The 26,676-nt window shown below is 56.8% G+C and overlaps 1 protein-coding gene across 4 annotated transcripts; it reads right to left on the bottom strand.

Annotated features, from left to right (window-relative positions):
• Positions 1-797: 797 nt before the first annotated feature.
• IDH3B (isocitrate dehydrogenase (NAD(+)) 3 non-catalytic subunit beta) lies at positions 798-9,783 on the bottom strand. Of its 4 annotated transcripts, none has more exons than XM_088128717.1 (12): positions 9,600-9,783; positions 9,388-9,486; positions 9,172-9,292; positions 9,034-9,094; positions 8,791-8,923; positions 7,822-7,955; positions 7,189-7,392; positions 6,935-7,037; positions 5,472-5,618; positions 5,262-5,356; positions 5,060-5,120; positions 798-999 (listed from the first exon to the last, which is right to left on the bottom strand). In XM_088128717.1, exons 1-12 carry the CDS (start codon positions 9,729-9,731, stop codon positions 922-924), a joined length of 1,368 nt encoding a protein of 455 aa, XP_087984843.1. In that variant the 5' UTR covers positions 9,732-9,783; the 3' UTR covers positions 798-921. The 4 variants fall into 4 exon arrangements, with proteins under 4 accessions (XP_087984843.1, XP_087984845.1, XP_087984842.1 ...); XM_088128716.1 differs by lacking the exon at positions 798-999 and adding an exon at positions 1,006-4,704; XM_088128719.1 differs by lacking the exon at positions 7,189-7,392 and having other exon boundaries at positions 9,600-9,782.
• Positions 9,784-26,676: the final 16,893 nt, after the last annotated feature.

Genomic DNA, 26,676 nt, shown 5'->3' with positions numbered 1-26,676 from the left:
AAAGCCAGCTGAGCCCAGGTGTTGTCTTGCTCTTTGTCAACTTGCCCAGCCCTAAAGCCACCTTGCTGCCTCATGATGGCTCACCCTGGAGCTGAAGCTGGCACTGAATGAACTCCCCCCACCACCACCATCTTTCAGCTGCTGCGCCAGGCCCTTTAGGTCTGGTCGCAATCAGGCTCCCAGAGAGGGGGCCGAGGCATTGTAGGCAGCTGCTCTTGGGGGAGTCAAGCACCCGTGCTACCTGCAGCCACATTTGGCTCCCAGGGCTGTGATACCCCAGGCTGGGCATCATGCTCTCACCAACAAAACCAACAGAAGAGAATATGTGCAGCCCAGGACCAAACTCTCAAGCCCTTGCCTGACCTGCAGAGCCAGAGAACCCCAAGGACCTCACCAGTGACCCCATGTAGCCCCACCAACTGGCCTGTGGAGGTGGCTTATACCTGCCATTGTCGCCCCCCACCCCTTTCTACCCCAAACCCCTTGCAAGGTCATGCTCTGAAGCGCAGGGCCCACCTGGGTCAACCCCTTCCCTTGGAGCTCAAGTGCATTTCTCAGCCACTTGCTGCCCCAGCAAATATGCTGCACTGAGACTTGTCTCAGCTCACACAGCCTTGCCAACCCAGAAACTGCCTCTCCTGCTACCTTGCCGCCCCCAGCAGCTGGTCTCTTCCACAAGGCGTGCCTCCTTGCAGTCAGCTGGACCTGAGTCCTTGGTCTGACAAACTTCTGGAGAGCTAGCATTGCTACAGCCCCCTTTTCCTCCCCAACCCCCAGACACCCCAGGGCCAAGCTGCTCATAGCACAGAGCCAACGGCTCCTTTTATTACATGCATCTAGGCAACGTGAACAGGCACAATAAATTAGAAGAAAAAGCAAGCAGCCTGGAATTGCCACCCCAGTGGAGTTTCTTGGGTCATTCTAGTCAGTCAGAGCTGCAATCACCGCACGGGTGAAGTCATCAGACGTGGCATAGCCTCCCATGTCTGCAGTTCGCACCTGCCAAGAGAAGAGCAGCGGAGATGCAACACTCGGCTAAAATTCAGATCATGGTGTTTCAGTTACCTTCAACATCTGTCCCTTGGAAGCCTTGCCAAAAAGCCAGGGGCTGTGCTCTTGGGGGATCCAGAGCGCTTCCAAATCATTGCCAGCTCCTGCGCAGCCTGCCTGGCCAGGGACCCGTCTCAGAGCAAGGCATCCAGGGGAGTCTTCTTGCCGCTAAAGGAATGACTGCCAAGGTATCTCAGCTGAGAAAAATATTTCAAGTTTCTGAAGAAGATTCCAAAGTGGAGATAGAGCGGAAAATACTTTCACCCAATCACATTTGTGCTTTTTCAAAGCAGAATTATTCTGTTTAACGGGTGTTGCAGGCTTCAGTGAACTAAGAAAACCGGTTTTTTTAATTGGTTGAGATAGCATGACCTTGAATTAAAGGAGATGAAGCAGCATGGCAAATGTTCCTGGTTTTGGAGCACTAGAGGAGTCCAACAGCATCACCTTTTCCAGAGAGGTCACCCAGGCACCTCCGGAAAAGCTCCCGACTTTCTCCTGGTGCGTGCACCGACTCACAGTAAGCATTTCAGCGTGCACGTGCGCATAACACAAGTAACTGCACAATGCAACTATTAGTTTAGGGGCTGGTAGGCCTAAATGGGGCCAGGTGCCATCTTCTTTGCCCCAAATGGACAAGGACAGTCAGTCAAAACCTTGCCACTTGCATTAGCATCCAGTCTGCCCCAAGAGGTGGCACGTACCTGGCACCGATAGCCTCCCCCTCTATCAAGACCTTCAAATTAGCAGGCATCACTTCTTGCAGTAATTCCTGTTCTCGCACTCCGATAAAAACTTCTGAAAAGTTCTGCCTACTTCCCACCAGTGCCATCGGGGAAACGCCAGGTGTGTGAGCAAGAGCTGCCTCCCCCGCTCCCATGCCCAGTCGTGCAGAGAGGCATACGGTTGTCAGACTCACAGCAGACGAAGTCCTCCCTGCACCTGTGGACTGTGCCTTACAGGAGCCCCTCCTTTCCTTTAAGGAGCAGCCAAGCGGCACCAGGAGGGTGCCTGTGCCTACCCCCGCCAACTTGGGTTACACTTTTCCCAATCCTCAAAGCCCCAGACTGGACTTCCCTCTAAGGAGAGCCCCCCCAAATCCTCAGCCGTGCTTCCCTTTTTGAGCAACTCCTTCAGCTCCACAGTATGTCTAAGATGCACTAATCAGTGCACGGCCTTCCAGGTCATATTCCAGCCTACAATTTATCAGCTTTGCTTTTCCCGTTGGACTCTTCTTACTATGCTCTTCCGCACGACCCCGACAGCACCAGGCCTTGGCCCCCGTGGTGGGGAAATCATGGCTTTTCCACAATGCGCATCACTTCACGCTTACTTCCAGTGGCCCATCCACTCCACTGAGAGCCGGGGGTCCATGCAGCCGCTCATCCTTTCGCCACCCCACCCGCTCGGGGCCTGGCCACCTCACCGCTGGCTCCAGAGCAGTCACAGACCAGGGCCAGCCTCAGCCTTCTTTCCATTTGCTTCTCTTAGATGCTAGCCATACCCGAGGATTAACACCTTTTATGGGGAATACTGCCAAACGCTTTGAGGAACTCTAACGGTGTCTACTAGATCATCCCATCCCTGACTGAAACTGAGAATTCCCGAGGGTGACTAAGGCAGGACTCCCCCTGGAACAGCGCTGTTTTGTGTTTTCTACCTTGGTTTTCCATCAATTTAGTTGGAGCACACAGCTTACCAGGGAGGTCTTCCCCCCAGCTTCTCAGAAATAAATCCATTAATTTTAAAGGGATTTACTCCAAAGTAAATGGTTCAGTACTGCAGCCTGAGCAAAATTAAATCCACATCGCACTGAGGACCTAAGAACGCACTGGGCGCATCAGGTCCGCGGCCCAGCCTTCTACGGGCTCAGGGGCCAACCGCGTGCCTTTGCCGACTTCACGGGGCAAGGCCGGAGGAGGGCGGCTGAGGCCTCACCTCCAGCAAGTCGTACTTGAGTCCCGCTGCCTCTTACTCAGGAGGGGGGAAAAGGCCATTCCTGTCAGCAGCCCCCAAAAGCCTGACCCTCCCCCGTGAACCCATCCGGCCCTCTTTCAAATGGCTCTGTCGGCCAATTCCCAGTACACCAAAGACTCCTTCCGGAGGTGCTGCACATTTTCAATAGCTGCCATTTGTCAACTAGTCCAAGAACTCATCTGTTTGACTATTCCGCAGATATTTTCCCCCCACAATTGAATCAAGACGAAGGAAACATGTGCACTAGAAAAAAATGCCACTCGGTCATCTTCTCTGCAGTAGCCGGGGAGGGGGCTGAACTGGACAAGGCTGGCAAAGCCCATAAAGCCTCAATTCCTGAGGGGGTGCCAGTGAGGAAGGCTCCAAAGAGGGGCCTCTCTGGAGGGAAAGGCTGCCAAGAGTGTTTTCTGGATCGCGGGGAGCAGTCCAGGGGCCCCTCCAAGGGCTCAGCTCTGCCATGAGGAAGGAAACCTGAGGGCTGGCTTCCAGCGACGTCCCAAGCCACGCCGTGGGCAAGGGCACCTTCCCAAGCAGGCAGGGCAGCTTGGGGAGCATCCCTCCTGGTGGCTCCTCTGCTGCACTCGGCGCTAGGGGGGCACTGGCGACGGCTCCCCCTCTTTTTCAGCCCGCAGAACTGAGGCTTTGGGGGTGGGAAGCAACCATGAACGGCGAAGGGGATCGAGGGAGCAGCCCTCCAGAGACAGGGGAGCAGCAGACATTGTGCTGTGCGCCTGGGCTGCTTGGGAGGTGCAGCCGAGGAGCGCCAGTTGCGATGGTCACAAACCCTTATGCCCCCCCGCAGCGTCGAAGAACCCTTTTGGTCTGCTGGGACCGTCGCCCGCCAGGAGTCAGCTGACGCGGAGCCCCCGGAAGGAGCAGAGCTGGCATGAAAAACCCTTTATTCACAAGCAGAATAGACAGTGGCCGCAGGTTACATGTCACGCACGCGGGCTGAGCCCAGAAAGCGCTGTCCCCGGGGACTCCCAAGCCCACTCACCACCCAAACCAGGATGACCCCCGTGGCAAACTCTCCCCAGCACCCCCACAAGCCCCTGGCAGATTTTTGCAAGGATGCCGGATGGTATTCCACTCCACAGGGCTGAAAAGCTACTCTCCAGCCAGGGGGGCTCTACCAACTCTGCAAGGACGTTTACCCCCCCAGCCTTCCTTCAAGAGCCCTCCAGGAAGCGCTTTCCCTTCTCTTAACATGCACCCCCACCCCCTTTCCCTCCAGCCCGCTGCTACCCCAAGGGCATGCCTCAGAGCAGGGGGCCCTGGAGACAGCCCCCGACAACAAGGGTCACAGAACAACCTATACTGAAAAGGGACCCCCCCAGGGAGACGGGACCCACAGCCGGTTCCAGCCGGCAACCAAGGAAGCCATTCCCCATTGGGCCAGGACGGGTCCCGTCCCCTCCAGCTGGAGCAGACCAATCTCCGCAGGGCTGTGAGCGCCCCAAGAGGTGGGAGAAGGGAGAAGATGGTTTCTTCCCCAGCGGGGGCTGGGCAGCTCTGTCTGGGTCTGGCTATGAGAGGCGGCTGGAGTGGGCCTGCTGGGGGCAGGTGTGCGTCAGGGGGAGCCCGAGCCTAGACACCATAGTGGGGGTGGAGGTGGTCAATCACAGACTTGATGAAGTCCGAGGTGGTAGAATAACCGCCCATGTCCCGTGTCCGCACCTACAATCCAACACAGGGAAGGGGGAGGGGAAAAAATGGCCGTAAGCACAGGGCCGAAAGAACAGAAAGAAAATGGACAGGACAGAGAGCTCAGTGGCGACGGGACACAACCACAAGCAGCACCCCAGGAAGCCAGGCCACGGCAGCAGCTCATCAGCCTCCCCACCCACAGAACCAAATCCGCAGCGGTCACTGACGAGGAGAAACCATCTCTGCCTGCCTGTCTGGGGCTTTCCCCCACCCCCAGGACCACCAACTCCTCCTCCTCCGAAAAACCTGCCAGCTGGAAACAAAGAGAAAGCAAAGCGGAGACCTGCCCAGCACCAAGCACATAAGGACAGCCATCGCCACTCACCTTGCCGACCTTGATCACCTTCTTCACTGCATCTGAAATCATGGCGGAGTGATACTCCAAGCTGGTCGGGAGCAGAGGAGGGACACACTTTAGAAAGGGGAGGCTCAGTTTGTCCTTCACGATTACCCTGTGAGGTAGGCCAATCCTCCATCTTGCCCTCCCAGGTCCACCCAGCCCAGCGCCCGCAGCTCAGGAAACCTACTTCAGATGCCGCAGCATGTTGGCCGAGGAGAGCAGCATGGCCGTGGGGTTGGCGATATTCCTCCCAACAGCTTGGGCAAAGGGGTGACGGGCACCCTGGAAGAGCAGCAGAAAAATACCTTCAGGAGCATAAAGCACGCCAGCTGGGGCCGAACTCCCCAAGGGAAGTGGTGGGAGACAGGGGCAGCACCAGATCCAGCCTGGTCCTCACCATTTCAAACACAGCGAAGTCAGCGCTGTAGCTCTCCCCCGGAACCACGCCGGCCCCGCCCACCAGGCCGGCTGCCAGGTTGTCGATGATGTTGCCATACAAGTTGGGCATGACCAAGACGTCAAACTGGTAAGGGTTTTGCACCAGCTGAAAAACACATGCACGTATCCCTCCATGAAAGATCTGGCTTCAGAGCTCATCCCAAGCTGAATCGGGCCAGAGATTCCTGCTTGGCCACTGCGCAGTATCCACACACAACAGCACCAAGGATGCACTCCCGACACGCACGAGGTCTCTGTGGCAAAGCCCGCCCTGCCCTCCTGGAACAGAACAGCCTAATGGCCCTTGGAGAACACTGTGGGGGCTGGAAGTCCAGCTCCCTTTTCCCCCAGAGGCTTTTTAACAAGGATGGCCACTTGTTGGATTGGACTCCCCAAGATCCTGCATGTCAAAGCTGTACAGAAATTGGCAGGTTTTTGTCAGTTTGCAGGGAACGTGGAGGATCCAGTCTGTCCCATCCGCCCTGCTCAGCCACAGTGCCAGAGAAGCACCTGAACGTGGCCTGGGCACGGCAGAGGGAGGGACTCGGCGTCCAAAGAGCAGCCCAAGGAAGCTTCCTTGCATCATCCCAGGCCCCACAGCTGCTGCGTGCTGTGCCCCTCCACGAAAGAAGGGGCCCCAGTCCAGCCTGCTGCATCGCAGAGAATGGCCTCCGGGGCCTGAGGGTCCCTCCCCAAGCAGCACGCTGGCGGGTCAAAGGGTGAAACTGCAGTGGCTACTTAGAGGTCTGAGAAGGTCACACACAAGACCCCGCTTGGAAATGACAGGCCTGAAGTGGGAATAGGGGCAGGCTGTCCAACCCGGGACTGGATTTGTTCTTTTTCTGCAGCAGCAAGAAACAAAGCACACTTCTGGGCATTCTGAAAAACTAGCTGTGCTCACTACACATAAAATCACAGAACCCCAGAGCTGGGCAGGGCCATGGAATCCAACCCCCATGAGAGCCCCCAGGGAGGGGGCTCTCTTGCCTCCGCCTGAAGCCACTGAGCGAAGGGGAGCCAGAACCGCTCCAGACCATTGGCGAGCGTTGAGCCCAGGCTAATAAGCTACCGCTGCCAGGTTCTCAGAATCTGCTATGCCCAGCGCAGAAGCCTCGTTCTGACTTCAGGCTCGAACTCAAGCAAGGGCTGGCACCCGAACCACAAATTATCCAATCTATTTTGGGCTCTTTCAGATCCATGGGATCCAAACCACTGTATGGATCTTTTCTTCTATTTCCTCCTGGTAGCCAAACCAAGCGGCTGCCAAACTGCTGGAAACCACCAAGGATGGCTGCTGGGGAAAAGGTGAAGTCCCTCTGGCCTTGTTGGTGCCGGCCGGCCCCACCCAACCAGCAGAGCCCCTCCCCAGCCGGTGCCCCTCCTCTTCGCGTCTCACACAGGTGCGGGACAGGGCAGCCCCACCTGCATGCAGCAGTTGTCTATGATCATGGTGTCGAACGTGATCTTGGGATACAGCTCGGCCACCTCTTCACAGCAGCGAAGGAAGAGTCCATCGCCCAGCTTCCTGGAAGGGGAGAGAGACAAGCTCTTGCACAGATGCTGCTCACCCACAATGCCAGCTAATCAAATCAAATCAAATCAAATCAAACTTTTATTGCAGTCATAATAGAAGACCAGCATGCAAAGCTAACTACAGCACAGCAGCCAAAGACAACCTGCTTTCCAAGGAGTGACCCAGCCGCAGCCCAGAAGGTTCAGCCTGAACCAAAGGGGCCAAGTGCGCCGGGTCGGGGAACGAGGAGGTGCAAAGCTGCAGCGGCTTCTCGGCAGGCAGCCAAGTCCAAGGGTGGGAGGAAACCGGCCCTGGAAGCTGCTGGGTGGCACGGATGCGTTTGTTCCTGCATCCTGCTACAGGAGCGCTAAAAGGAGCACCAAGAGCAGCCTCAGACTGTGCCCATGGTCAATACTTCTCCCCAGGCCCAAAACTGAGGGGGGCAGGACAAGGTCTTTTAAACTGTGCCACCAAGCAATGGCCTGTCAGTACCAGAATCTGCCCTGATAAGGAGAGAAAGAAGAGAGGGGGGCACAGTCCAGTGCCCAATTCTGCACCGGAGTAGCCCACCTCAACTTCCCCAACCTCAACACGCATGTTTTTTTCACACCTTGGTTCTTGCACCTATAGTGTGTTCTTTGCTGCAAAGTGGGGATCCCCGTGGGCTCTGAGGTGCCACAGCCAGGGGCCAACACATAAGAAAGGCAGCCGCCACCCGAAGCTGCCAGAGATCCGGAGGAAGATCAGAAGGCACTCACTCCTGGCCCCAATCCACAGAGGCAGGCAGCTCACTTACATGATGTTAGCCTTGTGCACTGCAGTGACCTTGGAACGCCTCTTCTTGGTGGCAAAATCAAAGGCAAACTTGGCAATGCGCTGCGACTTGGCCCGGGTGACGATCTTCAGGCATTCAATGACACCCTTTGCACTCTGAACACAGAAAGAAGCACAAGCTGTGCAGCTCGCTTGAAGCCATCCTGGAGCCCAAAACTCACCAAGGCCCTCATTGAAGTTGGGTGGCATGGAAGCTTTCTGGTTGTCCTGGCTCCGCTTGGCCCTCCTCTCCCTGAATTGTCTCTACTAAAAGAACCAGGTAACTAAGCCGCTGTACGCAAAGCTCACCATTCACATTCTGGATTAAGGATCTGCTTTCTTCCAAACTGTACAATGATCCAGGAGAAAAACAGAGGCAAGTCTTGCACGTCCTTTCACTAAGTACTGGCATATGAGTTGGCCTCTTTCTTTTGCATTTTTCTGTCTTTTCCCATCACATCCTCTAGACCAGTGTTGTCCAAACTTGGCCACTTTAAGATGAGTGGACTTCAACTCCCAGAATTCATGCTGGCTGGGGAATTCTGGGAGTTGAAGTCCACTCATCTTAAAGTGGCCAAGTTTGGACAACACTGCTCTAGGCTGATCTTACACAGGCCATCTTGGGTCCTTAGTGGATGATCAGAAGGCTTAAACGTAAGCAAACAACGGGAGCGCAGCACTGCTGGCCTCCCACAGGCCTGAGAGAACGCTCCCTGGTCTCCCTCCAGCCTGTTGCACATGCCCTGAAGCAGGCTGACGGCTGTACTGCTGCGGAGCTACCACCCTCCCCGCCCCTGCGGCCTGTAGCTCCTCGGCGGTCTCCTTGGGCTCTGTGCCGGTGCAGCCCCACTCCAGGCTCGCGGGGAACGTCGGCACCCCCTCCCCCTGTAGCCTTAGACCACTGGAGAAGCCAAGTAACCGGTGCAGCAGGTCAGAGGGACGCGGCGCCCACCTCGTGCTCCAGGGAGCTGTACTCGCCCTCCGTCTGCTCGCGGATGATCACCAGGTCCAAGTTGTTGTGCCGCGTTTTGTAGCCAGGCAGGCTGCTCACGTGGACCACGTTGGCAAAGAGATCAAGCTTGCGCCTGCAACAAGGAGTGCCAACCTGCGTCCTCGCCCAGCCCACCAGAGCCCGCTCCTTCTGCGCCGAGGCGCTGCAGAGTTGGGGGGCTGCGCTTGCGGAGCCCGCACGTACCTGAGCCTCATGTCGTAGGAGGCCAGCTCCCCTTTGTACTCCATGGGGGTGTGAATCTTCCCTGCAAGGCAAGAGAGCCGGAGCAGTGAGGGGCGAGGGGGCAGCGGCAGCCCAGTCCCGGGGCCGGGGAAGCCTCACCTATGAGGGCCACTTTGCTCTTCCTCATGGAGTCCAGCACCCTATCCAGGATCTCCTCCGAGGCCATGTTCTGCACCTCGCTCAGGTGGTGCTCGTCGAACTGCACCGGGACGCCGGCCACCTGCGGAGCGGAGCGGAGGCCGGGCTGGGACCCGACCCCACCCGACCCCACCCCACCCGCGCCCCTCCCGGCCCGCAGCGCCGCCCCGGCCTCACCTTGAAGACCTCCTTGACGGAGTGCATCAGCTCCGGGCCCACGCCGTCCCCCGGCAGCATCGTCACCGGGAACGCCCCCTCCGACCGGGCGCCCTCCGCCTGCAATGAAGTGGAGGGTGGCAGAGGCCCCGCCGGGGAACGAGCGAGCAAGCGAGCCAGCCGGCCCGCCCGCGCCGCCCCCGCCTCCCGAGGGCCGCGGGCGCGAGTCTCACCTGGGCCGGCCGCTGCAGGCGCGCCGCAGAGCTCGCCAGGCCCCGCGGGAGCCGCTGCGAGAGAAGGACGCCCCCCGGCGAGCGGGCCCCCGCCGCCGCCCGGACGCCCTTCAACGCCGCCGCCAGCGCCATTGCCGTCCCAGCAGGCCCGGCGCGCAGGCACCACAGAGAGCCGGGCGGGGAGTGACCGGAAGAGCGGCCCTCGGCTTCCGCGAGAGGCTGTTGGGATTGGCCCTTCCCCGGCGGGCCCCGCCCCGGCCCTCAGTGGGCACGTGATCGGGGGAACGAATCCACTTCCGGGGCTTACCTGGCTCGGAGACGAACCGTCCGAAGCAGCGTTTTTCCAGCTGGGCGACTTTAAGACGGGTGGACTTCAACTCCCAGAATTCCCTGTATGCGTCTGCTGGCTGGGAATTCTGGGAGTTGAGGTCCACCCATCTTAGAGTTGGAAAAACACTGGTCGAAATGGATGCCCAGCTGCAAAGGACCAGCTGATCTAGGCAGCTGAGGGTGGCCTGGCAGGGAAACCTGTGAAGCCTGTTTTAATTTCTCTCGTTAAGTGTGCTGTGCAGAGACCCCCATTAAATGCCACTGCGCCCCTTCCCTGCCCTTTACTATGACAGGACTGCAGAAAATCAAAATGTTTCTCCAACAGTTCTGGAGGAACAGCAAGAAGCGTGAGAGCTTCAGCCTCAGCCCGCAGATCCTTGGGAAAGCGCCACAGCGACTTCCCCAGATCTCCGGCAAGTCAAGGTCGCTGCGGGCAAGGCCATGACCATCGGGCAGCGTTGCCTCTCCTGCGGCCCGCTGGGGCTTTCGTTCGCTTCTGGGCCACGGGCACAAGCTGGCCTTGAGGTTGCCAGCCCCCAAAGGGATTCAGAGGGCTGAGGCTGGCATGCCTGCTGAGGACCTTAATCGAAAGAGAAGCAGGTGCGCGTTGGCCGTGTGGCGAGGGGTTAAGGCAGGAGGGGGCTCGGGTCTGCCTTCAGAGCCCTTCAGGGGCTCCCTCCCTCCCTCCCTCCCGCTAGTCCAGTCCCTGCTCATAACTCAGATGGCAGACGACCACCCAGCCCCCGCCCACGGACCTCTGGCGAGGCCATGCGGAAGACCAAGAGGCGGCCAGCCTCATCCAAGGTGGAAAGCTGAGCAGGGTCAGGAGCCCGAGATGACAGGCAAGCTGGAGAAGCCGTGGCTGGGAAAACTGCAGGATGCATTTGTGTGACTCCTTCCTTCCTTCACAGGTCTCCCTTCATTAGGGACACTCCCTCCCCAGGCAATTAGCAGCCCTGGAGGAGAATGAGCTGAGCCTGAAGAGGTGTTAATGGGCAGGAGAGGTGCAGGAGAAGCAAGGCCTTCCAGCAGGAGAGGCTGCCTGGGGAAGTGCTTGGGGGGATCCCTGCTCCCCCCCCCCCGCCCCCCGCCCCAGCAGGAAAAGGCTTACCTGTTCCTTGCCTGCCTGTTGCAGATGTCTTCCTGTGCAAAGATGTGGAAGTTCCTCCTTGGTCAGAGGGAAGGTGGCAGCCCCATTGCATTCCAGCCTCAGTTCTGTAGCCCCTGCCCCACAGGACCATGGGGAGCCCCAGGGGTCTATCACAGCAGGAGGGCACCCTCACAGAGTGTCCAGAGAACAGGACTTGCCCATCAGAGGCAGTTGTGCTGGGCTGCGCCAGCGTGCCTCCCTCCGGCCCACGCAGGCCTTCGCGCAGCTGAAGCCCTTCAGAGCCACTGAAGTCCAAAGCAGGTCGCGGCACCTGCCCAGCCTTGCGGAATCTGGGAAAGTCAGGTCAGATGTGGTTCGCGTTTGCAGCCCCCAAGGAATCCTGTAGACCGGATTGCGAAGGTAAACCTCATCAGCCAGAAAAGGCAATGCAGATAGACCATGACCTATGTCTGTGAAGTCACCAAGTCCAAAGACAGACTGAGAAAAGGTGGGAAGGTCGTTCCGCCCCTAGAAAAGGGACCGGCTTCACCTGAACCCAGACGGAACCAGATTGCTGGCACATAACGTCAAAACAGTGGAGGGGACACAACATTGTGCCTGGCAGGGAGGGTGCGGTTTTTCTCCACCTCTCAAACTCCTGGGATGGAGGTCATCCAATAAAGTCGATTGCAAGCGGATTTAGAACTGACCCCAAAAAGCACCTCTTTGCACAGTGGAATTCATTCCCACAAAACGTGCTGATGGTCGCTAAAGGAGGTTAGATCAGTCAGTGGGGGACCGGTCTACGGGGACTGTCAGCCTCCTGTTCTCTGTTTTTAGTGTGTTTTAAAGGCAGTTGCTGCCATAGCCTACCTTGCTGCATCATTCAGGATCCTGGAGGGGCCTTGGATCTGAGAAATGACGATTACGATTGCCACATCTCTCTACACCAGTCTCCCGTGAGACTCATTGGCCGCCTTCATACCTTGCACGGGGCCATGGTTTCTTTAATGACGGTTTACCAAGCACACAAGTGGCATTGGTAGCAGGCCTCCCTGGGGCAAAGAGGATGGTTGCAGAGTTCATGGTGCACCAGCTGAACTTTGCAGTCCACCTCCCCCACGCAGAGGGCCAAAGCCCTGGAAAGGTGCCTCGCCAAGAGTTTGGAGGCAGGCGGGGCCTTGCCTTTGTGACCGGGACTTGGGAAGGCTCTCAGGCACCCCAGGAATGAACCGCTTCTTGCTCTCCAGTGGGCATCAGGACCAGGAGACAGGTTGGTTTAAAGGGCAGGAGGGTCAGGGCTCCTCAGACCTCTGGGGGAATTCCGTTCCAGAGAGCGCTTAAGCCAAAACACTGAAGACCAATTAACCATTAGTAATATGTCAAAATCAGGCAGGCGTTCTTAATTGCTTCACTAGCTGCATCCTTCATGTGATCAAAAGGGCCAACACGGGGTCACCTTGGGATCTCCATCAGACCGCAAAAACGTAGTGGATTCACCCTTAGATCCGCCTGGTATCACTTTTAATAACGGCCAAGTTGAACATTACAAGCCACGGGTTTTTTCCTGTTTGGAGAAGAAAGAAAAGTCTCTTCACCAATTCTGTTCTGCATCTTTTCTTTGGCTTCTAGCCCCGTGCACTTTCCCTGGGCTTGTGCTGAGCATGGGCTTCTTTGTCAGGAAAGAGCGCAGGAGGGCCTACGCACAGCTGCATCTTCTGTGACCGCCACACGTGCCCCAGCCGCCGCTTGGGTCCGTTGCGCTCTGCACGGGGCTGCCTTCAGAAGGTGCAGCCGGTCCAGAGTGCGGCGGCTCAAGCTGTTGGCTCGGCCGAGTGACACCTCTGTGCAAGGGCAGAAGTGGCTCCCTGCTGGCTCCCAGGCGCGATTCCCAGGGGCCCTCACTTCGGGATTCAGGGCGCTGGCGGGGCCGCCTTCTTTCCGTAAGGCCAGCGAGGATGCTTTCGCACCCGCAGGGCCTGCAAGGAAGGTGCCCTTTCGGTGGTGGCTTCCTCCTCTGGAAGAGGTGCCTCCAGGCTTCCAAAGGGCCCTTCCCTCCTGGTTTTTAGGAATTCTGTGGAAACAGGGTGTTTCGTCAAGCCGTGGGGGCCGGGATGCTGTGATTGCCCCCCCCCCCGGTGAAGAACGGGGCTTTATTTGGGGCCATGGATGGTATTGTTGGAGTATTATTGTTTTTGCGGTATATTTAGGTGTACAGTTCCCACCTTTGTGACTCAGATGAAAACAGCTCAGATTTGGTTGGCGTCTCGTAAAATGAAATAATGAAATGAAATAAAAAATGCCTCATAAAATAAGCAAATAAAATAAATTTCCATCAGCCCCATCATGGGATCAGAACGCTCCTGGGCATTCGGCAGGTGCTGAGGGAGGCTTAGCGTTCTTACTCTTCATCCTCGGATCCCAGGGCTGGGCGGGGAGGAGGCCTCCCCCCCGGTGGGCCTCAGAACCACCAGGTCTCACTTGGTGATCGAGCGTGTATTTTACAGGAGGGAAGCTCCAGCCTTGCCCCGGGAATTGCTGCCTGCAAGATCCCAGGAGGCGGCTTCCGGAATTCTGCCTGGCTGTGCATTTTCCCTAGACTCCGAATCCACACGGGAGGCGGGCTGATTCATTTGTTAATGACCTCCATTGTTGAAAACCAGCTTCTGATTCCACCACCCCGGGCCAAAACAAAAAAAAATCCTTGGAGGGAAAAAAAACTTGAGCCAGTTTGGTGTAGTGGTGAAGGCGCTGGCCTAGAAACCAGGAGACGGGGAGTTCGAGTCCCGCCTTAGACAGGAAAGCTGGCCGGGTGACTTTGGCCAGTCCCGCTCTCTCAGCCTAGCTCACCTCAGAGAAAATAGGAGAAGAAAGGAGTATTATGTATGTTTGCTGCCTTGAGTTACTTATAAAGTAATAAAGGCGGGATGAAAAAAATCTATTTTTTTTTTCCTAGCAACTCTCGAATGGCCATTTTAGCAAGAATCACCCTGGCTAAGAAGGAAGGCCTTTGCCAGGGCCCTGGCCTCAATCAGCCCTTCCTGGCATTTTATGTGGCCTCCATGAGCATGCACCCCCCCCCACCTTGCCCTCCAGGGAAACTTAATGGCATGCTAGGAGTCAAGGGTACTTCACACCCTCTCTCTGATGAGGTCTTGGGGAGGCAACATTAAGGATTAAATTTACTAGCCCATTCACAGAAAGTGGATAATTAACCAGAGGACTTCAGGAAAGATAAATGACAGATTGAAACAGAGCAAGAAATAATTACTTTTATGGAACATTTTTTCCAGCAATAAGGTAAATTGTGATAAAAATTCTGACATTTAATAAGTTACAGTATTGTTTGTTATTTATTCTATTTACCCTGAGCAATTTAAAAAAATGATACAATGCAGATTCTAGAAAGGTAGTTGTGGGGGCCTTTTGCAAAAATAACGAGATGATAAGGAACCTTCAGACTTAAGCAAATGCTTCTTATCTATGCTTTGTTAATTGCAGTCCACTTCGCGTATGCGATAGAGCAGAATGATTGAGACAGGCTTGTACCGGAACAGCCTTTAAGATGATAGAAGACCGCTGGCTTTAATGTCATTACAGAAAAGAACCAGGATCCCCTGCATTTATCTGTGGTGTGCTCACAACCCTTGGTGTCAGTATGGTAATCGGGTGCCTCATCCTGCAGAGTATCTTCAAGGGACCCCTGCCTAACCTCTGCAGCAGTCTATCCTGCGTGTTGCAGAACGGTGGTCTCTGAGGGCAAACCCTCCTTGGCCGAGCCATGGCTGGCCTGAGCCGAACCAAGGGCATCCGGGAGACCGCGGACCATCCCCAGCCCCTCCGAAACAGCAGCCTGCAGGGGCTCCTCTGGTTGGCTCCCCTGCTTGGCCTTGTCTGGTCCACTCAGGGGTCCAAGGCCAGATTTAGCACACACACACCCGGTCTTCTGGACTGGTTGACGAGGAGGACTGAAGATGGGGTCGCCTGCCTGCACACAGGACTGCTCAGGCCCTCGGGTGGCTCCGACCCCTTGCAACGCAGGGACCCGCCTGGCAGCTGACCGGCCTCCGCTTGAGCACCTCCAGTGAAGGGAGCCCACGGCCTCTCCGGGTGACATCGGTAGGGTTCTGCCTTCTGTAACGCAAGTCCACGCTTGCAGCTCCTGCGCTGGGAAGAGAGAGGACTGGTCCCCTTCAGGTACGTGAAGAAGGGGAGCCGCTTTGGTGTCGTGGTGAAGGCACCGGGCTAGAAGCCAGGGGACCGCGAGTTCTAGCCCCAAAGCCAGCTGGGGGACCTTGGGCCAGCCCCTCTCCTCAGCCCTGGGAAGACCGCAAATCTTGCCCAGAAAAGTGCACTGACACAGAGGTGCACACACGTGTGAAGAATGTTGTCGTATCTTTCCCCAGATGTCTCTTCTCAGAGCTAAATGTTCTCTGTTCCCTCCATCTCTTTTCGTAGGTAAAAGAAAAGTTTTAAAAGAAAAGAAAAGTAAGACTTCATTTCCAGTTTCCTGATTAGCTTTGTTGCCTTTTTCTAAACTTCTTCTGCTCTCTAAGAAGTTTTTTTACACTGTGGTTTAAACCCATGAGTGAACACGGTGCTCGAGACGGGACCTGAGTGAGGTGGCCTGGAGGGGGACGGTCGTTTGCCTTTCTGGCAGCAACACCACACTGCCGGCCCATTCAGCTTGAGCTCAGCCACAGCGCCAGGGTCCTTTTCCACAGACACTATTACCTAGTCAGATACCCTGCGTCTGAGCTGTTTTTGGCAAGCCAGGAGCTTTGCATCTGTTATTTTCCAGCCGCTTCGCTAATCTACCAAGACTCTTCTGAGTTTTGTTCCTGTCCTCCACTTCTCCATCCAAGTCGTTCATCAAAACGACTACGGCCGCCTCGTCCCAAGCATCCAGATCAACGTGCTGTGCAGACACCGAACGTGGGACGGGCAGCCAACTCCCCGCAGAGGCTAGGCACTCCTGCTGCCTTCCCCCCCAGACCCCTGACCTAGCCAGGGGCAAGCAGGTGCTGGCAGTGTGGTCTCCTAGGTGGGGTGGCCCTAGTGGGAAAACTAGAGGGAATCGCCATTCCCTCTCTAGCCCTTACCCGAAACAAAATGCAGGCGTTCTCTCACAGGATAACAGGGCTTATTCTATTTAGCCCCTCCAAGTCTGAAGCACGGCATTGGGAGATAGATAGGCTTGGGACCTAATTTATGGTTTTGCAGTGAAAAGGGCCAGGAAAACACCGTAAGGGGGCCCTGAGCCCAGCCCCATCACCAGATCCGTTGCCTTCCCAAAGAACCCTCAGAGGTGGCCCACTTCCACCACGGCCTCCACGGCTCCTGGGCCGAAAGAGAGCAGGGGCCTCGAGTCTTCTGGAGCTAGAGGGTGCTTTCAGAAGGACTCAGGAGCTGGGCAGTCTTCTGAAGGCAAGAGCTTTACCCAAACTATGATCTTTTGGAGCGCTGGCAGTGGCAGGGAAGCTGAGCTGGCCCAGGAAGCAGCCTGCCCATTGCCTGGTGTGCCCCAGGGACCCCTCTGGGCTCCATCCCCTGGCTAAGCAGGGCAGTGGCCTTGGATTCAGGCCCTGGGGTCGGGGAAGTGGTGCCTGGCCAGGCCATTCCGTGTGCCTGCAGATGCCATCTACCCCCAAGATTCTCAGTGAGGACCCTCGGGGCTCTGAATGCCAGCAGCTCTTCCCTGGCACCATCCTTCAGGCCACCCTGCGGCTGCCACCATGCATTCTCAGCCTCCCAACTGTGCCCCCTCCCCAGCCAAAGGATTGGGGAAGCCCTGAGTTGGCCAAGGGAGCCCAGAGCAGGGCTGGTCAGCCCTCCCCTGCCCGGGATGTGGGCATCAGCAGATGGTCAGGGGTGGGGTCCCTGCTCGGCTCAGTGGAGGAGGAAGGCCTGAGAAAGTTGGGGGGGTGGCCACTCTGAAGCAGCTGGCCATCCTCCCTCCCTGGCAGCCCCAGCTGAGATGGGGGGAGAGGCCCCTGGCATGTGGGTGTCCTCCACAAACAAACTGGGATGGAAGGAAGCAATTCCCCCCACACACACACACACATGGAGGGCAGCGGTTCTCTCCGGCCCTTTGATAAGTGTGAGGCAGGGGGAGGAGCTGTGCTGGGCCCCATCCTGGGACAAACAAATCTGTTTGCCTTCCCTTCACCGGGCGGGGAGGGGGGGACTCTTTGGGAGAGCTGTTCCCTGGACAAGCATGTTTAACCACTTCGTGGGGTGGGGGGCTTATTTGCGGAGCTGCCTCCGCGGACTCCTTTGAAAGGGGCTGGCAGCAGGGGGGCGCTCTGCAGCTGCTCCCCGCTTTCAGGAGGCTCTTTCGGACCCAAGCCGGGGGCCACTCGGACAGCTTTTCCGAGGAGCTGTTTGACCTGGTCCTGATCCGAGCCAGGCTGGCCGCGACCTCCGCCTCCTCTTGAGACGGGCCTGTGGGCAGCCACGCCAGTCTGGGCCTTTTCCCAGGCGACGGGCAAAAGAAGCTCCAGCTTTTGTGGTTCCGGGAAGTCCATCTGAGTCGGATCAAGGCAGGCCCCGTGGACATGAGGGTACGTTAGCCAGGCCTGGGGCAGAGGAGGAGGAGTCCCGAAATAGGCTGGGGGGAGCCCAAGACCCTCCAGCTGACTCGAAGAACTTCTGCCCTGGCACAGGTCTGCATGAGGTGCCCCTTTTGGATAGGGGCAGATCTCCGTTCCGTCAGTCAGGAAACAGGGCTGGATCCAGGAGCTGCTCTCGACTCCGCCCTGTCAGCGTCCTGAGGGGCACCAGGCCGAGAGAGGCACATCCAGGGCTTTGGCCCCCTCCCCGGCCTTCAGAAGCCAGCTGTCTCCTGGGCTCGGGGCCCAGGTTCGGCCGGGGGCAGGAGATACCGGCCTCTTTGCAGCCCCTCCCGGAACCCTGTGTGGATGTCCCACCCCATCCTGTCCCCACCGTGCTTCATTGCAACCTGCCGAGCCCTCCCCTTGGCCCCTGGCCGCGCAGCCCATCTTGGGCATCCCCCAGCCAGGCTCCCAGCGTGCCATCGGGCCCTGAAGACAGGGCACCATTTCGGCCCTTTCAGGCCACTGCTAATCCCAGCTTGCTCAGAAGGCAGGTGGGAGGGAGGGACAAAGGGCAGCTGGGCTCAGGCCACCCGCCGCCCCCTCCCACCCCTCAGCCTGGACTCCCTTCCCTTTGCTAATCCAATCGGTCTCCTTCCCTGCCCCTTTGATGAGGTGGATTACACTGCCAAGGCATTGTTCTGCCGGGGCTGGGCATTTCCTCCCCATTTGGTAGACAGGATTACCAGAGCTCCATACCAAACCCTCCGAGGGATGCCCAGCAGCAGCAGCAAATGTCTGAGATGGGGGAAAGTTGGGGAAATATCCATCCAAGAGCTTGGCATAAAGGGGCTCCTCTGCCCTTGCCCACCTACCTTGCTTGCCCCCTTCCTTGACAAGGAGGAGGAGGAGGAAGGTCCTTCAAGGCAGGGGCAGAAGGGACAGTGGTTACAGTCACACCTTTGGAAACCTTCTGCCTCCTGAAAGGCAGCCAAAGGCCTGGCCACTTGCCCTCTCCGGAGTTCAAACAATGTGGAAATGCACATCCTTTGCTCATCTCAGCATATCTCAGGCTCTCCACCAGCAACCTTAAAGGTAATTTTTTTTAAGGAGCAAGATAATGGGAGAGTGGGACCCAATTCTCTCCTCCTTTCTCCCTGTCTTTTTCACACATCCAGAAGTCACAGGAGGCCCATCTCTGTGACAGACAGCCATCGTGGCCCTGGGCAAGTCCATTTCTGATCCTCAGCTATAAAAAATAGACATGGGAAGTCACGTTCTTCAGAAACACAGCACACACGATGGAACAAGCAGAAGGCCTGCCACATTTTTCGGGAGTGTCCCGTGTGATCACCAGCAGCATCTAGCATCTGCTGGAGATTTGCGGAGCCCAAATGACGGTGTGTCAGCCCTCCGAGGTAGTCCAGGCAGGAAACCAAACCACGAGTACTAGTGGCACCTTTATGATAAAATTACCATAACAGAATCTTGCAAGTCTGAAGGTACGTCTCTCCCCCCTCACCTTTACAGCCCAAGAAACTAGGGAGGGTCCCTTCTGAGGCGCTTCCCACGCCCCCCTTCCTTCTGTGGGCTCAGCTGCGGCTTGTCTGACCCTGCTCTAGGCCGTGGCTCTTCCTCCTGCCCCCCAAGGTCATTCTCACAGCCCATCACACCACGCGGGCTTTCAGTGGCCAAGCCAGAACACAGAGCTGGGCTATCAAAGGAACTTCACTGCAACTCTGGGGTGTGCCTTCTAACTTTGGGTGCTATACAATAACTCGGGAATGGAGCAATTTCCCATGTGTCTTTTTGCTGGTGTAAGATCTCCTGTCCTTGCATATAAGATGGTGTAACACAAAACCAAGAGATGTGAACTCTAGCTCCCATTGGGTGAGACCCCCGCCTTGTAACCCGTGAGAGGCAGGATCCAGAAAATGCCCTCACCCACGCTAAGCCACCTTATCACTAGGCGCCCCAAGTGAATTGGACAGGAGGGTGAAAATGCTGTCTCTGAATGGGATCGACCCTCGCTCCTTCTCTCCCCACCGCCCAGGCAGTCAAGCTTGTGGCTTGGGAGTACCCCCGGTGAGGCTGTGGCTGAGGGCTTGTTGGGCTGATCCACCAGCCCCTCCTTCATAAAAAGGAGCACTTGGGCACTAGCAGGTATGGACCACTGTGACGTGCTTGCAACTAGGATGGCCTCTGGGCTCCTGGGACTGATACATTGCGCAAAGGCAGCTCCTCTGGATTTTTTAAAATAATCCTTTTATTAAGGAACGTGTTAAAGTGAGAAGCATGAACAGTTTCATTTTCTTAGCCTCACTTAGTGAGCAACTAATCGCGTTGCATTCCATCACATGTTCCTTCCTCCTCCCAAACCTTAGCTGAAAAGCAATTTAAATTGCAAGCTGAGAACATTGTTTTCTTTATCCAAGACAGCCTAAAACAAACTTGCAGATTTGCAGATTATGATGAGAGCTTACTTTATGTGTTCACTAACCTATCTTCATCCCTACTTATTTCCTAATTTAGAATTAAGGAAGAGACTGGTGCAATTTTCAGAGTCTGATTGGCAGCTGACATCTCTGGCTGAAAAAACTTTTGCTCTTCTTTCTTCTCTTATCTTCAGTTCCGCTAAAATCTTTTTGCACTGGGTAAATGTGGCGTCCCTGCAAAGGCGCTTCCTCTTTTGGTCTTCAGTTCGCTTCTCCAGATTTGCCCTTGAACCAACAACCCTTCAGCAGTCCGAGCACTCCCCAACACCACTCAGGTTTATCAGCCCACATGGTTTTTTTTACTAAAAACACAGATCTTCAACAACCAGAGCTGTGTAATTCATTTTAGGTGCCCCCCACCCTCCATTCCAGTTCTCCTCCTTTCTTCTTCACAGAATCCCCTGGTGACTTCTTAAGATCGCTTCTACAGCCAGCCCATTTGCAGCCCCAGCTGTGAGAACTGGTCTCCAGATCACCCAAGCTGGGGCTAACTGCCCCTGCGCGTTCCTTTGGGGGTCTGCAAGAACGTAATGGCGAGCAGGTCTCCCTGCTCTAGAAGGACTGCTTGGAACAATGGCCGAGAGCTGAGAATAGGTCAGCCCGAATCCTTTCTAAGGATTCATCAGGGAGTTGGTCTTACATGAGCAGCACCGGTGGCTGTTTCCGGTGCTCCTGGGGCATCTTTTAGCCCTTTCTTGTCCAGGCCAAGGAGACCGGTAGGCACACACCCTTCCCTGTGCATGTCCTGGTACCTTCAGTTGGTTGCCGGGGCTCTCTGGCTGGCAGTTTTGGGGAGTTACGGCTTTCAGGCTATGGAAGCAAATGCATGACAGGTACCCCGTATCTTTCAGTGTGCCCTCCACTCTGGCAGAGATAGCTTCAGCATCTTGAAGGAATCGCCCAAGAGCCTCTGGCCCCATCTGGTGGCAGGGAACTCCCAGGTTGATGGTGTGGAGATCACAGCCAATTCACTCCCCGAAGGCCAGAAAACAGGCTCAGCCAGCCTGCCAGGACCCACCGGGGTTTCATTCCTCAGCACTCCTGTGCCCGGCATTTCTCCCTGTGAGTGAGGCTTGCCTGGGGCCATCATCCTCGGCATATGAGGATCTGGTATCTCTCCCCGCACCAACTGGATTTGTTTCAGGGACTTGGTGTTCTTGCCTTCCACCTGGGGAGGGACAGGGGGGAAGCCCTGGAAATATTTCTGCAGGGAAACAAGGGGCTCATCCAAGCAACTTTCCTTTGGCAGGTAATCTTGTTTAACGCTTAGCCAATTCTGCTTCTTAATTCCTGACTGGAACATCCAATAAAAGTGCCGCGACACTGAGAGAACCAGGCGGATCCCATCTGCTCCTTCTGAAGTAGGACTAGCAGTCATGCCCCAAATGTGGCCAGTGCCATGCAGAAGCCCCTGTCCTAGCCCTAAACTCTGAAATGCATTTCATCCCTCCAACATCACATCAAATCTATAATGTATTCAAATGAGAAAGAAAAAAAACAAGAGGGGTAAAAAGAACAGGAACTCCAAGCACAGACAGCCTCATCCTGTCCATACGAAAACAAACCATCCCTCTTCACCCAAGTGCCTGGAAGAGCTGGGCTTCGGCACTCCTTCTTTCGCCCTCTTTAAGAGAGGCCCATCCTGGGAGAATTCAGACAGTGGAGTCCTTGGTGCTCGCTGAGCTGGGTTGTTTGCTTGCAGACATTTTGTTACCTGGAGCTACATATATTCTCTTCTCTTGAAGAATTCAGACAGTTGGACCAATTTTGGAAGAACTGAGGGATACACCTCCTGTTCCCACCACTTGTCCAAAGATCATTCCAAGGATTGGGTTCACGTGAGGGGTTGTGGGAGTGACCATGGGAAAAGAGGAGGAGATGACATTTCTCTCTCTCTCTCTCTCTCTCTCTCTCTCTCTCTCTCCGTCCGTCTGTCTGTCTGTCTGTCTGTCTATCTATCTATCTATCTATCTATCTATCTATCTATCTGATTTCTCCCCTGCCCATCTCCCCCCAATGGGGGACTCTGGGCGGTTCACACGAAACATTAAAACCATAAATACATATAAATACATAAAACATAAAAATTTAAAAACATTACTAAAAAAGAGGAGGAGAGTCCAAGAAGATGAAGGATCTGGGGCTGAAGACAGCAGGCCTCTATGGGGCTAGCCATCCCCATGCTTGAAGTATTCCCTCCCCACCCAGGGCCAAGTGGCAGAGCCAGGTCTTCAAAGCCCTCCAGAAGGCCAGGAATGAGGGGGCCAATCTCACCTCCGGGGGCAGAATATTCCATAGGGCGGGGGCCACAGCAGAGAAGGCTCTCTTTCTGGACCCCACCAGCTGACATTCTTTCTTCGACGGGGTCCGCAGCATACCCTCCCTGCCTGACTGGGTGGGATGGGTAGATATAATGGGGGTGAGACGGTCCCTCAGATAACCCGGCCCCATGCCATGTAGGGCTTTAAAGGTGATAACCAACACCTTGAATTGCACCCGGAAGCAAACTGGGACCCAGTGCAGCTCACTCAGCAAAGGTGTAACATGTGCCATCTTTGGGGCACCTAAAATTTTCCGTGCGGCTGCATTTTGAGCCAGCTGAAGCTTCCGGATGCTCTTCGAGGGTAGCCCCATGTAGAGCGCATTGCAGCAGTCTATGCGGGAAATGACCAGGGCCTGAGTGACTGACTGGAGGGACTCCCAATCCAGAAAAGGGCGTAACTGGTGCACAGCACGTAGTTGAGCAAAGCCCCTCCAGGCCACGGCTGCCACCTGCTCTTCGAGCAGGAGCCATGAGTCCAGGAGGACCCCCAAATTACACACTGGGTCTGTCTGGGGCAGTGCTACCCCATCCAGGACCAACGATGACAAAATCCCGGATCCAGAGGAGCCATTAACCCACAGCCACTCCATCTTGCCAGGGTTCAGCTGAAGCCTGTTGTTCCCCATCCAGACCCTCACAGCCTCCAGGCACCGCGAAAGGGTAGAAACAGCATCACTCAGATCATCTGGGATGGAGATGTATAACTGGGTCTCATCTGCATATTGATGATACCTCATCCCATGGCGGCGGATGATCTCGCCCAGCGGTTTGATGTAGATGTTAAAAAGAAGCAGGGAAAGTACACAACCCTGTGGCACCCCACAGAGGAGGGGCTGCAGGCTGGACCTCTCGCTCCCCATCATCACCGACTGGGACCGCCCCCGAAGAAAGGAGGTGAACCAGCACAAGACCGTGCCGCCCACCCCCAATTCCCTGAGCCGTCCCAATAGGATACTGTGGTCGACGGTATCAAAAGCCACTGAGTGGTCAAGAAGAGCAAGGATGGTTGCACTTCTACCATCCCGCTCCCGCCAGAGATCATCCAAAAGTGCGACCAATGCCGTTTCCATTCCATAACTGGGCCTGAAACCTGACAGGAAGGGGCCCAGATAATCTGTTTCCTCCAGAACCCTTTGGAGCTGTGATGCCACCATTTTCTCAACCACCTTCCCCAAAAAGGGGAAGTGAGAGACTAGACGGAAATTGTCCAGTACAGTAGGATCCAGGGAGGGTTTCTTGAGGAGGGGGTGCACCAACGCCTCCTTAAAGGCAGCCGGAAACACTCCCTCCTGCAAGGATGTAGTAACCATCGCCTGGATCCAACCACATGTCACCTCCCGAGCTGCTTTCAGCAGCCAGGAGGGGCATGGGTCAAGATGGCAAGTGGTGGCCTTCCCAGTCCCCAGGACCCTGTCCACTTCCTCAGGAGCAACAGGATCAAACCGTTCCCAGATAACTGGGTAAGAAGAGTCCCCCGGTGTCTCCCCAGACCCTGCCCCACGCTCGGAGTCTAACTTGGAACGAATCCGAGCGACTTTGTCCTGCAGGTGCTCTGAAAATTCCTCTGCACGGCCCTGCAAATGAACCCCCACATCCCCCTTACCAAGGAGGGACCTAGTGACCCTAAACAGGGCCGCTGGGCGGCCTTCTGCGGACGCGATAAGGGCGGAGAAGTAGAGGTGCTTCGCCGCCCTTATTGCCACAAGGTAGCCCATGGTAGCGGCTCTAACCTGTGTTTGGTCGGATTCGGTCTTTGTTTTCCTCCAGCGGCATTCCAGACGTCTCATAACCCTCTTCAGCACCCTCAACTCCTCCGTGAACCACGGGGAGCGTCGGGGCCGATGTGGCAAGAGAGGTCGCATAGGCGCGATCCTGTCCAAGGCCCCGGCCGCCTCCCTATTCCAGGCGGCAGCGAAGGCCTCCGCTGGACCGTGCAGCAGATCCGTGGGAATACCCCCCAGCTCCCTCTGAAACCCCAACGGGTCCATCAGGCGCCAGGGGTGGGCCAATCACATGGGTCCTGCCTCCCTGTGGAGGGAGGTGGCATAGGCGAAACTCAGGGTCACCAGGACGTGATCTGACCATGACAGCGGGGAAAGCTGTGGATCTCCCCTCAGATCACTTTGCCATTGCTCCAACAAGAAAACCAAATCCGGCATGTGGCCACTGTCTTGGGTCGGGTCCTGCACCATTTGCGACAGGCCCGTGGCTGCCATGGTAGCCGTGAACTCCTGAGCTGCGTCCAAGGACCGCCCCAGGGACGGTAGGTTGAAGTCCCCCAGAACCATAAGCCTGGGGAACTCCACCGCCAGCCCCACGATGGCCTCCAGCAGCTCAGGCAGGGAGGCTGCCATGCAGCAGGGAGGCTGGTACAATAGCAGAACTCCCAACTGTTCGCAGGCGCCCAACCTAAAGAACAGTGTCTCACAGCCAGAAACTTGGGGAGCAGCGCCCCTGAAGGCCACCAGAGAGTCCCGGATGACAACAGCCACCCCTCCTCCCCTGCCCTGGCATCTCGGCTGGTGCCACACCGAGAACCCAGCTGGGCGCATTTCCGAGAGGGGCACCCCCTCGGGCCCCAGCCAGGTCTCGGTAATGCATGCCAGGCCTGCCCCCTCCTCGGCGATCAAGTCACATATGGGGGGGCCTTGTTGTTAACCGACCTGGCATTAAGCAGCAGCAGCCAGAGGCCAGGGCCCCTACGAACCTGCTGACCGGGCTCTGGGGATGAGCCAGGAGGGCCGGAGCACGCCACCGGTAACACACACCGGGGGCGTCTTCCTCGAAGATGGGCCGCCCTCCAGCTCCCGCCATATTGTCCCCTACCCTTCACCACCTTGATAGAGTAGCTCACTGCATAGTCCCCGGGGGTTCCGGGCCCAAATGCCTCCAATCCTGGACCTCTGGGGTCCCTAATCCGGGGCAAGGGTCCCTCCATCCGACCAGTCATCCTCATTTGTACCCAGACGCTCACAAGCGAGGGAGGGTCACCCCGGCACACCAGCTCACGCTCTCAGCGCCGCTAGGACCCACCCCCCACCAAACCTTACACTCCCTCACACCTCCTGCCTCCCACCCAGGAGTGGATCCTGGTATCCTCATGCACTCCCAGACTCCCCCCCAGACTCTCACTCCCAGGAGGGAGTCCCAGACTCACACCGGAGGGGCCCCGCGGTTCTCCACTGACACTGGGGGGGATTAAATGGGGGTGGCTCGGTTCTAATCCCCAGTTCAGTAGTCTTAAAACCAAGGGCTGTTGGCTTCGTATGCTGTCCAGCCGCTCCCCTGTCCGGCTGTTCCTCCGGAGCCAAACGATCTTCCTCCACAGCCAGAGTGCAAGTCCACTACGGCCTCGGCCTCCCCAACCTGCCCAGCGTCCTTGCACCAAACCGCCAAGCTCCCAGGACTCCAGCCGCCTGTAAGTTCTCACATCCCTGGAGTTTGCCGTGTAGCTCTGGGGCTCACTATGGCACAGCGCGTAGCCCCGGGGTTGTTGGAACTGCGGCACTGCTCCAGGGGCCCCTAGGGCTCGCTGTGCCACGTGAGGGCCTGCTGCGCCTGCTGGACCTGGGGTTGGGTATACTGCGTTCGGGGCTTGCCGGGCCTGCTGGGCCTGGGGCTTGGTGTACCGCACCGGGGCCCGCTGTGGTTTGCTGCGCCGTGCTGGAACTCGCCGGGGCTTCCCGCACTGCACTGGGGATCACCAGGACTTGCTGCGGCTTGTTGCCCCCCCCGGGGCCACGTCATTTCAGGGCTCACCGTAGGTGGCTGCCCGCACCAAGGTCCGCGAGGGCCGCTCTGAGATTAGGTGGGCTCAGTAGGCTCACCGCGCTGCGCCGGTACCCCCTGGGGTTCGACACGCCGTCCCAGGGCTCATCAAGAGTCTCCACTATGCCGGGGACCAACAAAGCTCTCTGCTCTGGGGGCTCGCCGCACCATACAGGAGCTGCGCCACACCGGAACTCACCCGAGGCTTGCCCACGGCTGCTGCCCTCCGCCGCACACCGCCGCACTCTGCCAGCGTCCTGCCGCTCCATCCAGGGGTTGCACCCGAGTCGACACACCAAAAGGGGTAAAAACCCCTTGCGGTCTCCTCCGCACCCAGTGCACCCCTAAAAGATGGTAAAATCCCGAGGAGAGAGGGGTCAAAACTGCAAAACCCCCCAATGCAGCGGCAATGACCGGCGTTTGCTGGCAGCCGCCATCTTGGATCTCTCTTCAATTTTATAGGGTCAGTGGCATGAGGAGAAGGATTGAAAAAGAAGATGGGCAATATCAGATGGCC

Source organism: Python bivittatus, unplaced genomic scaffold, assembly GCF_059951505.1.
Source record: "Python bivittatus isolate LINGU-HERP-01145 unplaced genomic scaffold, Pbiv_v1 ctg000740_np1212, whole genome shotgun sequence".
NCBI classification, from domain to species: domain Eukaryota; kingdom Metazoa; phylum Chordata; class Lepidosauria; order Squamata; family Pythonidae; genus Python; species Python bivittatus.
The sequence above is the reverse complement of the archived record's forward strand: the minus strand, read 5'-3'. Positions and strand labels throughout refer to the sequence as shown.